At 41.1% G+C, this 13,857-nt stretch overlaps 2 protein-coding genes across 3 annotated transcripts in view; one reads left to right on the forward strand and one right to left on the reverse strand.

Moving 5' to 3' along the window:
* DGKH (diacylglycerol kinase eta) overlaps positions 1-2,187 on the reverse strand; it is a 287,539-nt gene extending 285,352 nt beyond the window's left edge. Inside the window, exons 1-3 of the mRNA XM_084981862.1 lie at positions 1,608-2,187; positions 1,022-1,490; positions 594-691 (exon numbers count right to left, since the gene is read on the reverse strand). The gene's annotated coding sequence lies outside the window, so the exon portion shown is untranslated. The remainder of the gene's footprint in view (positions 1-593; positions 692-1,021; positions 1,491-1,607) is intronic.
* The window catches only part of VWA8 (von Willebrand factor A domain containing 8), a 545,205-nt gene continuing 533,330 nt past the window's right edge, over positions 1,983-13,857 (forward strand). For both annotated transcript variants that reach the window (XR_014819568.1, XM_021065625.2), the window contains exon 1: positions 1,983-2,249. Coding sequence is in view for 1 of the 2 variants with exons in the window: in XM_021065625.2 (XP_020921284.2) it covers positions 2,087-2,249 (163 nt within the window). In the remaining variant the exon portion in view is untranslated. The remainder of the gene's footprint in view (positions 2,250-13,857) is intronic.

Raw genomic sequence — 13,857 nt, forward strand, 5'->3', positions numbered from 1 at the left:
CCCATTGCAGAACGATCCCTCTAAAAAATCTCCAACATTTTCCCGCTTCTTGGAGGTCTGTGTGCAACCCCCCCCCCCCGCCCCCCGCCTACAGCCCCGGTTTCTTTCGGGTCTTATCTCTACAAACTCCTTTATGCACTTGACCCTGGACGCATTCACTCACTTTCTGATTCACCGTCTTGCCACACATTTTCAGCTTTCTATACCTTTGTCCCCGTTCTTGCCTCTGCCAGATAGGCCTTGCCCTTTTCGGAGCCAGAAAAATGCTTCCATGTCCTTCAAGAGGCACTTCAAACATTATCTTCTGTGTTGAACCCTCCCTGACCTCTCCCAGGTGAGGTACTCTGCCCAGAGTACTCTGAGTGTAAATAAACTAAACATGTTTCACCGTGTTGTAATTCTTTACGTGTATGTTTGTCTTCTCTACTTGATGTGAGGCTACTGTGACACAGTATCTGGCGTGACACGTTTATGCAATGTCAATAGCTCAGGAAATGTTGCTGAGTGACTGAACACTCTGACCTATATTCAGCTTCCCAGTGTCCTAACACCAAGAGCTCCTAGTGCTTATACCAATTATTTTGCTAAATTACCTTAGAGTATTTGTCCACTGTTTGATGCGTGTTCTAGACTTCAGTGAGATTAATGGAGAGGTCCCAGCCCTTCACTCTTCCAGCCTCAGTTTCGTCATCTGTAAAATGGGGGAAAGCCATAATACCTCCATCAAAGCATCGCTCTGCGAAATGAGATCAAGAATTTAGCACAATGCCTGACAGGGAGCCCGGACTCAAAGTGGGAGAAGTATATTACCAGCGGTGACATTCTCTATTTGTCATTTCCCCCAGCAGCCTCTGAGGGGTGTGGTGAAGACTGAAATATGTGAACCCACGTTGACCTGCACTATACAAACTGTAGTTACCTTGACTTTCACTATCTCAACTAGGTTAGAAGCCTGTTTCAGCCTTAGGACAGGTTAACCGAGCTCTTAGTCCAAACTCCCCCCAGATGCACAAAGCCTTACCCAGTTGTGGTGTTGTTTTCAAGTCTCCTCCCACTTTCTTCTCAGCCTCCATGACAGGGTTATGCACATGGTAGGCGCTCCATATAGATTTAAAGATAGGAACAGCTCTGGAATTAGCAAGGCCTCGACCTGAACGTGAAGCCTTCTGCATTCTTTTTGCTTGAGGTTTGTTTTGTAGTTCACTTGATTTAAACATTCTGCCTTGGTCAATTCACTCCTGATATTTTGGCGATGCAGTAGAATCAAATTTAGGCTTCGTTTGCTTTGTGATAGGACCATTTCCGCTTTGGGTAAGGATGGCAGGGACGCAGCCTTAGCCGGTAACCTACTTTTTTCTCTTCCTAAAGACATAAATTATGTTTATATAAGTCTTGCACCGCAGAAGGACTGACCACGTGGTTGATGTAGGTCCTTTTTGACATTTTGGCAGTTTCTCTATATCACTGAGATGTGGGCTGTCCACCTAGAACTTAAGGGGTGGTAATAAAACACGTAGAAAAAAATAAACAAAGGTCAAGTTTTCAGGTACTGAGTGGAAACACCGGTACGGCCTAGGTCAAGTTTCCATAACCTCCAGAATACGTACTCAAGTTCTGAAAAGCGTTGAAGCAGCGTATGGGGAAAGCGCAGTGTACTAAGACAGGGCTGTTAGCCAACAATCACACCATCAAATGACAGGACTGCAAAGGAAGGGCTAGAGGCCGCCCGGGGAATTCAGGTGACAGGTCACAGGTGAGGGCGAGGCGCGCCCCGGAGCCAAGCGCCCGCCAATGGGTTGCAGGAACGACCGGAGGGGCCGGCCCGACCCGGTGCTAAACTCATTGCTCCGCCCGGCCGGCTCCCAGCCCGGCCCCGAGCACGGCTGCCGACTCCGTTCGCCCTTGTGGGCCCGGGGAGGGCCCGAGACGGCGGAGCCGGTCGCGCCGGGGGAAGGAGTTTCCGGCGGACGCGGCGCCGTACCGCTTCCTGTCCCCCTGTCCGCGCCGCCTCACGCCGCCTGTCCCGGACGCCGCTCTCCCCGGACCCCACCCCCGCCTCGCAGTGCTCAGCGACGTCCCAGGCCCCATGCAATCCCGGCTTCTGCTCCTTGGGGCGCCCGGCGGCCGCGGCAGCCCGGCCGCGCGGCGCGTGCGGCTGCTCCTGCGGCAGGTGTTCTGGGGCGGACCCGGCAGCGACGCGCGGCGCTCGGACGTCAGGCTGCTGCACGCAGGGGCGGGGGCCGACAAAGGTAACCCCGGACGCCCCGCCGCCTTGCAGTCCCCGCGGGGCCCCCGCTCCCCCCTCCTTGCGGCTTCACTGGCTCCAGGCGCCGGGAGCCTGGAGGTTAAGAGTCTAGTCTCCACCTCGTCGCTAACTGCTGTGTAACGTGGGGCCGGGCGCTTGCACTCTCTGAGCCTCTTTCTGTAACCCGAGGGAACTGGATTTAGGGTTCTGATGCCCTGGAATAGTGCTTTCTCTTTCCCCCACTGCTGCTTTCACCCTCGGAGTTCTCACTGAGATTGTAGTACACGCAGAGGTTAATCCAGCAGTCCTTAGAAGATGTTGAAAGCTGGACTTGACCTTGCCCTCTGAATCCGAAGGTCCTGAAAGTCGCTCTGTGCCTTGTTCCAGCCAGCACTTGTGGTGGCTTAGAAGTGTCCATTCTCGAGGAAGAACCTCTCATTATGTTTTAAATGTATTCATGAGCCTTTCCAAGTTTTACTTGGAGTTTTCTTTTCTCATTGGTTCGCATCTTAGAGCTGAAAACCACAACTTTAGTTAAAACCCCTCACTCTACATTTGAGGTATTTGAAACCCAGAATGGAAAAGTGACTTGCTGAACACAGCGAGTAGTGACTGCACTAGAGTCGTATGCTCTCATTTCAAAGCTCAGTATTTCTTGGCTCTGCCTGAGCTGGTGTGTGTGCGTGCGCGCGCGCTGGAATTGGAACGCTTGTGCCGGTTAAGGGAAAGGGTTATGTTGTTGGTGCCGCTTGAAGGGCAAGATGAGTCTAGGCAAGATTTTGTCAATGTCATTATCGCTTAGAATAACGGAGGTTTTCACCGTGAAATTGCTAGGTTCATTCTTCCACTTGGTCCCTCACACTCCCAATAATTTTTCTTGTCAGGAAATGAGAGAGTTTAAGTCCCATTCATTTCATTTCATTTCATTCATTCATTGAACAAATATCTGTTGTTTTTTTCTTTCCTGTATAGAGTTCTGACTTCAGATTTTGCCCCTTTATCAATTATTATGCTTCTAAGGTGTTTGTTTATTCATTTTTTTTTTTTTTTTATCTTTGAGTTTTTGTTTGTTTTTGCCCCTTTGTTCTAAAAGGCACAGGTCAAGGGTGGAAGTGTAGCGTAATCCAAACCTTGGGCTTGGAGTTAAACAGTCTGGGTTGGAGCCCATTTCTGTACTGTCTGGATAAGGGGACTTGAGGGTAGGTTACTTAATTTGGTGTCCTAGTTTTCTTATCTGTAAAATGATAGGGTGGTTGTGATGATTTAACTAATTAATACACTCTCTGGCACATACGTATTAACATTCAATGAAAGTTAGCTTTTTATTTTTTGAGAAATTGTTTTTCTTTAAGTACAGTTGATTTACAGTGTACGTGGCAATCTCTGCTGTACAGCAGTGACCCAGTCATACATATTCATACATTCTTTTTCTCTGTCATCTCCCATTATGTTCTATCACAAGAGATTGGATATAGTTCCTTGTCTTGTACAGCAGGATCTCATTGCTTATCCATTCTAAATGTAATAGTTTGGGAGTTCCCGTTGTGCCTCAGTGGTTAACAAATCCATCTAGGAACCATGAGGTTGCAGGTTCGATCTCTGGCCTCGCTCAGTGGGTTAAGGATCCAGCGTTGTCATGAACTGTGGTGTAGGCCGGCAGCTATAGCTCAGATTAAACCCCTAGCCTGGGAACCTCCGTATGCCTCGGGTTCGGCCCTAGAAAAGACCAAAAATACATACATACATACATACATAAATGTAATAGTTTGCATCTACTAACCCCAGACTTCCAGTCCATCCCACTCCTTCCTTCTCCCCCATGGCAACCACAAGTCTGTTCTCCAAAAATTAGCTGCTTTATTATTCTTAGTATATATAGTTTCAGCTGTGTGAGATTTATTCTGTTTCCTTGGTTTTAAAAGAAATGAAACCAGTTCCTTTTAGGTTTAGAGCTGTCAGAGCTATCCAGATAGGCTGATGGGACAGGGTTAATCCATGTGAACTTAAAAAAATTTTTTGTGTTCCTTGTACATGAATAATACATGCTGATGATTAAAAAAAATTGGAACTGTTCTCAAAATTTGTGTTATGTTCAGCAAATCAAATTATAGGTTTTGCTTCAAATGTGAGCATCAAATACATATTGCAAGTAACATATTAGCTTCTTCGACTCTGTCATTGACTCTGGTAGGTTCACACCACAAGGAGAAAATTATGTTAACCCTACTGGCTTTGCCACTGTAAAGTTTCATAAGATTAAAGGTATGAGGACTATGGATAAATGCAGCTGGAAACTCACCAGAGATTTGGACTCTAGTTAGAACATCTGTGAGCCAGGTAAACAGGATCCAGGCTCTGGGCTTCTCTGGGCTTCCCTGGGACATAACATTGGCCATCAAGGTTGGAGCGTCCCATTTTGCACCAGAGGTCACACACAGACAGATGTAAACCACAAATAGCAGCATGCCGTAATGAATTACAGTTTAAGCTGGAAAGATGCTCTCAGCCGTACTCACACATGTGACCAGTAACTCATCTCCTCTGTGCATGTCATTGACCTTGCTTCCTAATATTTTGGGGGAAGAGCAGCAAGGTACATAAACAATAGATATAAATTGTGTTTGAGTCTTGTCTCTCTTGGACTGTATGTATGTCTTATTTATCTTTATATTCCTTTTTGTGCCTGTCAACTCTTAGTGGCTTATTTTGTTCCATTTCATACAGAGAAGGAAGAGGAGAGAGTGGAGGTTGCCTTGTTGGCTTTCAAAATAGGAGCTTATAAAGCCTGAGAAGCAGAGGGGAGCTAGTATCATTTGTTAAAAAAGAGAAAAAAAATCCCCACATCCACTGCTTTTTATCCTTTGCTTAGGTAGTCTAAGCGCCCATAATTTATAAGTTGTTCAACTTCAATTAGTTGTATTGTCTCTTGGTTTTAGGAACAAAGAGGGTAACAAAGAGGTTAGTTACTGTAAAGAGCTTCCAATAAAGATGATTGTTGTGTTGTGGCCGCATGTAGGGCTCTGATGTTGAACAGGTTCAGATATACCACAGACCAAGATCAAATGATGAATCTGGGAACAAAACTCTGTATAAATCGACTATGACATGTGTAGTGCTGTCCTTTAACACCATTATTGTTAAAAAGGGTGAACTATTTTATATTTATGACTTTTATGTATGTTTGTTTACAGAAATATTTAAAAATCCTTTTGGTACAAGAAACGTATGCTCATTGTAGTGAAAGATACAGACATGTCCCTTAAAATGTCATTTTCCCCTGCCAATTCATAATTGTCACTTTTTTGTGTTAACACTAGCATATTTTATGAAAGATATATGGTATATGTTTATGTCCGTGTTTTAAAAAAATGGTATCATGTATGCTTTACATTATCACTTAGCCATTATTGTTAATGTATTATCATTGTGATAAATATTGCTATTTATGGTCATTTTAAATAGGTATTACGTTCTATATTTTACCAATTTCCCATTCTTAATCATTCAGGTGTCTATTTTTAAGTATATAAATAGTGTAGTAAACATTCATCTGTATGTATTTTTGTGACTTTAAGATTTTATCCTTGGGCTATAGGAGAATAAATGACTTTGGAGAAGGGAAATACAGAGTGCCTGCTTCAGTTGAGAAATAGAGTATAAAGGGAAAAACTGTACTGGGTGTGCTCAGGTCTTAGCTCTGTATTTGGTAGGTATTGAACTTTGAGGAAATTATTAACTACTTTGAACCTGCAAGAGGCTGTTTTGACCTGAGGACATTGTGACCCTTGTCTATTACAGAATTTAGAAGTAAAATCCAAGAATAGCTGTAGCCTAATTGTTAGAAAAACCTATGTTAGGAACATGCGGTCTAATGTGGAAATCGCTGATGTATTTGGTTTTCTGTTGGGTCTACATTTTATATTAAAAAAATAAAAATGGTGACACTAAAGTGGTTCTAACCAGGGCTGATTCCCCTCCCCCAGGGGACATTCAGCAATGTCAGAAGGTATTTTAATTGTCATAACCTGCTGGAAGGGGGTGCTACTGGTATCTAGTGGGCAGAGGCCAGTGATGCTGCTAAATATTCTCCAATGCACAGGACAGCCCCTCACAACAAAAAATCACCTGGCCCAAAACGTCAGTAGTGCTTGCTGTTGAGAAACCCTGAACTATCAAGGCTTCAAGTCCATTTCAGAGTTGAGAGTCCTCAAGTGTGTATATTCATTAGAATAATTTGTAGTTTACAATTTGGAAGCCATTAAGCATTAAAAACACATTTTAGAAGGTCTACCAGACATGCCTGAAATATGTAACTGAGAAAGGCATCTTGACAATGGAACAGCCTTGCGATATCTGAGGAAGACACCCATGTTTCTCATGGGTTAGCCAAGAATTAAATAAAAACTGTGAGTCACATAAACATTTTAAACATTTATTAGAAACTTTGAGGATGAAAGAAAACTCTGGCAAGGCTACTTACTGCAAAATTTGCTAGTGATTAAACACTGAAGAAAAACTTTTTGATATTCAATCTGCGCTGATGGCCACAAAGGAAAACAAGAGTTGTAGAAGATATAATTGGTGAAATGCTATATGGACAAAAGCAAGTGATTGATAAATCAAATCTTCACTAGGAAATAATTTATTTCCCCTATTTTTACTTTGGTTGCCCACACAAAACACAGAAAACCAAGAGTTTTATTGGAGTAGACATTGGTATGATGTTTGCAGGCCCAACACTGCTTCTCAGGTTGAAACAATAGCTACTATAACCATACTTTTCAGTTTTCGGTTTTATAGTGGTGCAAATTGCATGTTTAAAAACAAATGTTAGGTGGAGTTCCTGTCGTGACTCAGCAATTAGCAAACCTGACTAGGAACCATGAGGACACAGATTTGATCCCTGGCCTCGCTCAGTGGGTTAAGGACCCGGCGTTTCCGTGAGCTGTGGTGTAGGTGGTAGACATGGCTCGGATCCAGCATGGCTGTGGCTGTGGCTCAAGCCAGTGGCTACATCTCCGATTGGACCCCTAGCCTGGGAACCTCCATATGCTGCGGGTGTAGCCCTAAAAAGACAAAAAGACCTCCCCCCCCCCAAAAAAAAAACCAAAAAACAAAAAACAAATGTTAGGTTTTTATCTGTCTATGAAACCCATTTTACTTTCAGTAGATTAGCCCTCTGGCAGAAAGACTCTAGGAGTGGTGCCCAATCTGCCAATCCCCTGCCCACAGGGTGTACCTGGACTCTGACATCCTTGGGATTGGCATGTTGTCTATTCCGCTTCAGAATCATTTATTATGAAATATTAATGTAAATAAAAGGAAAAAAATGCTCTATAAAAATAGACCAGGGAGTTCTTTTGGCTCAATTTTGCTCTAAAAGCTAGCAACTTGATGAAAATTTATGAATACTAGTATTCTCATTAAGATGTTTGTTTGCAGAATATCCTCAGGGTTAAAATGTTCTATGTTTTTCTTTGAGCATGTATCTTTGTAAAATAGGGATTGTTACACTTGCTCTGCCTGCCTTTACCTTACAAACATTGTTGAATTAGTCAGCAGTCCTTAAGTTTTGAGTGACAGAAATGTGCATAAACATTGATCGGCTGACACAGGTGGGAAGTACAGTGGTTTCAGGCTAGTCTAGATGCAGGATGTTCAAATGTCTTTAGGGCTTTGGCTCTCTCTGCCTTTCCTCATGGTTCCCCCACTCTCCCTTTGTTGGATCTACTTTTTACTGTATTGGCTACTATGTCTGGCAGTCTTTCTTCAGATGGTAGCAGTGATAGCCTTACTGACAGCCCCAGACTTCTAATTGTCCTTACAATTTACAATGTCAGAAGAAGAGAGGAGTTCCCATGGTGGCTCAGTGGTAACAAACACGACTAGTATAGATGAGGACCCGGGTTCGATCCCTGGCCTCGCTCAATGGGTTAAGGATCAGGCATTGCTGTGAGCTGTGGTGTAGGTTACAGACATGGCTTGGATCCTGCGTTGCTGTGGCTGTGGTGTAGGCCAGAGGCTACAGCTCCGATTTGATCCATAGCCTGGGAACTTCCATATGCCATGGGTGTCGCCCTAAAAAGACAAAAAAAAAAAAAAAAAAAAAAAAAAAAAAAGCAGGAGAAGAAGAAAAGACAACATCTTTTCCTGTGAAATCAATAAACCCCTCTCTTAAACAACCATGGTGGCCAGAGAGTAGAATTATGCAGGGTGCTCATTTCTGGGAGTTTGGGTGCAGGGGTAAAGGTTGGATGAGTGGTATAAACTCCACTCAAACCGAATGGAGTGGGGTCTCCACTGGGGAGGGATTCTGTCATTAAAAGAGAGAATATTGGGCATGTAGAACCAAACCCATTGTGGCTCAGCAGAAACGAATCAGACTAGTATCCATGAGGACACAGGTTCCATCTCTGGCTCAGTGAGTTAAGGATCCTGCACTGCTGTGGCTGTGGTGCAGGCTGGCAGCTACAGGTCTGATTCGACCCCTAGCCTGGGAATTTCCATATGCCATGGCTGTGGCCCTGAAAAGACAAAAACCAAAACCAAAAACCAAAAAACCAGCTGTCCACTAAAAATCAAGTGAGCGATGTCCAAACAGGTCTGTACAAGAGTGTTATATAAAATATACTTTTAAATTATCTTGAAAATAGAAATTATTTTTCTGTAAACTTTCGGGAAATCCTTTGAAGGTAGCATCATTGCAAGTGATAAAGTCAAGACCTGTTACTTTAAAAATGTCCTTGAATTTGGTTTCATTTGGAAGGTTTTAACTATTAGATTCTGTTCCATGTTTGAATAAAATGTAACTTAATTTGTTGGTAGTGGTAGTTATGTGACAGTTTGTGTACTGTATAGGGATTTACCTTAATCTGAGTTAATGCGTGGTTGCCTTTTTGCATTCTTTGTAATAATAAATGTAATTAAATGTTAAGTAGCATATTCTATAACAATTTGTACATTTTTGTCAACTCATTCTTAGTTATTCTAATAATTTCCATAAGGGTATCTTGTATTATTAACAATTTTTTAAAAAAAGATTGCACTTAACTATTTATTTGGTTTATTCAAAAAGAGGCATACATTAGTTTTCATTTGCCTAAGTTGTGTTACCTATTGTGCTGTATCTTCCCTTTTAGATTAATAGTTCACGTAAATGAATCCTTTATAAGTAAATGACTTTTTTTTTCATTTTCAGTTCATTTTTTAAAAATGATTTATTTTTTGAGTATGTTGGAAGATGGGCTAGTCTCAAAGAATACAGAAAATCAATCAGTGAATGAAGGCTTGAAATAGACTTAATAAAAAAAAATCCAGTATCTAATTAAAGTGAACCAGAGCTTAAAACAATACTTAAGAAAATAATATCTAATTAAAAAACTAATCATTCGTGTGTGCATTCACTTATCAAACATTTATTGAACACCTGCTTGGTTTGAGATATTATTTTTGGCACTAGGGATACAAAGGTGATTAAAACGGACTTTGCCAACAAAATGCTCTAGTCCTTTAGACTGAACAGTGGTCTTCATTTTTCTCACTTATCTTCTAAAGGGATTTGGCAAATATATATCCCTTTGTACATTTTTAGGTTGATATCTAGAAATTTTCCTGATAGCAATAAATAGTCGAAGAGCATGTTGTTTCCATTTAAACTTCCATTTAAATGTTATAAATATTAACATTTAAAACAAAAAATTGTTCCAACACTCTTAGAGTATATCTTTCAAAAGTGTCAACTGAAAAAAAAAATGCGCAACTTAGAAGTTGAGAGTTATGTTTTATTCCAGGAATTTTCTGAGGATTTAAGCCAGCATCTCAGATAATCTGAGAGACTGCCCCAAAGAGGCAAGTGAGGGAGTTTACTTCTTGGCTCAGTGGTTAGCGATCCGACTAGTATCCATAAGGATGCAGGTTCTATCCCTGGCCTCTCTCAGTGGGTTAAGAATCTGGCGTTGCTATGAGCTGTGGTGTAGGCCAACAGCTGTAGCTCCAACTGGACCCCTAGCCTGGGAACCTTCATATGCAGTGGGTGCGGCCCTGAAAAGAAGAAAAAAAAAAAAAAAAAAAGGCAAGTGGGGAGCCAGGATATATAGGAGTTTTTGCGAGGAAGACTAAGTAGAACATCAAAAAATTACTATTAACTAGAGAAAACCAGATAGCTCAAGGAATTTAGTGCTTTTCAAAGTATGGGAAATGCATATTCTAGGTTCATTGAAATCGTTCCTTTGATATGCAGCTCAGCTAAGTGGGGCCAGCATCCTGTGCTTTCTCATCCTGAGTCCCCTTGGGGTGCAGCGTCAGGGGTGGCTGCAGGGGCAGATGTTGTTTCCATCCTGATTTCCCTCTGGGCTCACCCCTGGGGTGGCTCTAATGTGATGGCTTGATGGCCACAGCCTCCTTTGTTTACTGAGAGGGGAGGCACTATTTTAGTTCACAGTCCCTCCCTTTGGTCTGAAATTTGAGCAATGTTTGGGAGACATTCCTTAAACTTCTGTCCCAGGTTACTAGGAATGCTGACTCCTAGGTCAGGGGAAGATTCTTGTTGATATGTCACTGCAGGTGCTAATTTCTGGATTAGGCCCTGTTGATAATTTAAAACTTCTCTGGATCTTCTGTCATACTGTTCTTTTATGATCCAAGAGATGTTTTCCCTTGTTGCTTCTACCCATATCTGGAATCACACTATTATAATTATTCTATACGAGTCATGAATGTGATCTATTTCCTTAAGATGTTTAGCCATTGTCAATTTTATGGGAGACCTGGTTATTCATTGGGTAATGTAAGAGACAACAATCTTTATTATAGACATTTTTTAATAAATATGTCTATTTTATGACAACTAGTAACATTGACAGAGTCATAGTGCAGCAGGGAGACACAAAGCACAAACAGTTTGGAAACAATTACTGGTTAAAACAATGATTAGCATAACTAGTTGTAATCAGGTTGCAAAAAAAAACATCAAGCACACAGGAGAGCAAGCTGGGTTAGCCAAATTCTGGAAAGACCAGGTAGAATGTAAAAGAGAAATGTTTCATCCTTGCTTACAAAGGTGTACTTTATTGACTTGCTCTAGGTCAGAGTGTAAGAGGAAAGGTTTTTCTGGAAAATAAAGCTTACCTCCCCCCCAAAAGTTCATAAAGTTATGAATAATATTTATCAGTTCATTTAGTCCCTTGTAATTAATTCCTGTTAATCTGGATGAAGTCATCAGGTTTTCTTTTATTTTTTTTTTAAATTACTCAGTGAATTTTATTACATTTATAGTTGTACAACGATCATCACAACCCAATTTCATAGCATTTCCATCCCAAAGTCATCAGGTTTTCCATTGGAGTTTTGTCATTTGTTACCCAGTTCAGTGGTATCTGAAGGCTTTCAGATACTTATATTTATTTAAAAAGTCCTTTTTATGATCTTCTTTTTTTCTTTTTTGCTTTTAAGGGCTGAATCCTAGGCATATGAAAGTTGCCAGGCTAGGGGTCAAATTAGAGCTGTAGCTGAGGCCTAAGCCACAGCCACAGCCACTCGGAATCCGAGCTGAGTCTTCAACCTACACCACTGAGTAGGATTCTTAACCCAGTGAGCGAGGCCAGAGATTGAACCTTCATCCTCATGGATGCTAGTTTGGTTCGTAACCCACTGAGCCACGACGGGAACTCCATGAGTTTTCTTGAAGATCTTCATTTTGTAAAAGCATCAATGTAAAATAATGATTATCTAAAGGACACTTAAAATGTCATGGTTAATGATTTGTTCACAATGTAACTGGCAAGAAACTTGGATATTTCTGTGATATTTATAACATTTAAGATAATAACTAGAATCATGACTGATAACATATTAGGGCATATCAGATTTTAGAGATTCCATATAAATTTTTGAATATCTATATTAATACATTTGGAATATGTATCTATATTCTATAATCTAAAGGTCATCTTCAATCAATTGACAATGTGTCTTAAGTAATTTAACATACCAAGGAAGCTTAGTTAGTTTAACATTCCTCTCCGAGAAGTCTCAGGGTTCTTTCAAAGCATCCCAGAGTTAGCTGAAGACTAAAAGAACTTAAGTTAGATTTTGGTATTTGGGAAGTTTATTAAAAATATCAAAAATATTTAAAAACACAACAGGATCATAGATGGTCACTGTGAAACAATCCTTATTCATTTAACCAAAGTCATAAAAGATTTCAAAAAAAAAATACAGATTACTTAAGGGTACAGAAACTCACACAATCTGTTATCGAAGGCAGTACTCCAAGTAAACTTTGTCCTCCTAATAGAGAAAATTAAATCTAGTCTTGCACCATCTTTGCTTTTAACAACAAAATTCACTGACTCAATTAACTTCAGTCTGAACCTACCTAATCCTGACCATCCACAAACCTTCATCACTTTCTGTAGCCATATTGGTTTGTTCCTTATTTTTTCCTTCCGGAAACAACCAGCTCTAAGACAAACTTTCTTTTCCCTTAATAAAATGCCATTCCGTTTTTATTTATGTAAGGGGGACTGTGGTAGATATCATGATATTATTTTATTAAATGTATAATGAACTTTGTTTATGGCCCTTAGAAACAATTAAATGGAAATCATATATAAAAATCAGAAATAAATACATGCATTTCTTTTAGACCTCATGATCCACCTTTGACATTGCATTTAGTGAAACTGAAAACTGGTTCCAAAGCTAGTATGTAACCTTTTCATCATAAGAGTAAGGAAATAGCATTTATTTATTTATTTATCTATCGTCTTTTTAGAGCTGCACGCAAGGGATATGGAGGGACCCAGGCTAGGGGTTGAATCAGAGCTGTGGCCACTGGCCTATGCCACAGCCACAGAAATGCCAGATCCGGGCCGTGTCTGCGACCTACACCACAGCTCACGACAACGCCGGATCCTTAACCCACTGAGCAAGGCCAGGGATCGAACCCGAAACCTCATGGTTCCTAGTTGGATTCGTTAACCACTGAGCCACGACGGGAACTCCACTGCCTGATTTCTTAATGAGTCGAGTTTCCATTGTGATTTCTTCTTTGGATTTTTTGGAAGCATGTTGCTTGATTTCCAAATGTTTAGAGATACTCCAGTCATCTTTTCTGTTATTGAGTTTTAGTTTAATTCTGTTTTGATCAAAAAGCATATTTTGCATGATTTCCATCCTTTGAAATTTAAGCCTTGCATTATGGTCCATTCTCAGATCTAGTTTGGTGAAGGTTTCATGTGCATTTAAAAAGAATATGCATTCTGCGGAGTTCCTGCTGTGGCGCAGCAGAAACGAATCCAACTAGTATCCATGAGGATTCAGGTTGGATCCCTGGCCTCACTCAGTGGGTTAAGGCTCTGGCATTGCTGTGAGCTGTGGTGTAAAACACAGACACGGCTCGGATCCCATGTTGCCGAAGCTGTGGCATAGGCTGGCAGCTGCAGCTTTGATTTAACCCCAAGCCTGGGAACTTCCATATGCTGTGGGTGTGGCCTTAAAAAGCAAAAAAAAAAAAAAGTATTCTTCATGGTAATTTAGGTTGAGTGGTTAATAATGTTTTCAGATCTTTATTTCTACATTTGGTCTTGGCCAAAAGGCCAAGAAGTGACTGC

Source organism: Sus scrofa, chromosome 11, assembly GCF_054392235.1.
Source record: "Sus scrofa isolate SSC_HxYL_T2T_F1_AM1 chromosome 11, Sscrofa_HxYL_maternal_Yorkshire_Landrace_v2.0, whole genome shotgun sequence".
NCBI classification, from domain to species: domain Eukaryota; kingdom Metazoa; phylum Chordata; class Mammalia; order Artiodactyla; family Suidae; genus Sus; species Sus scrofa.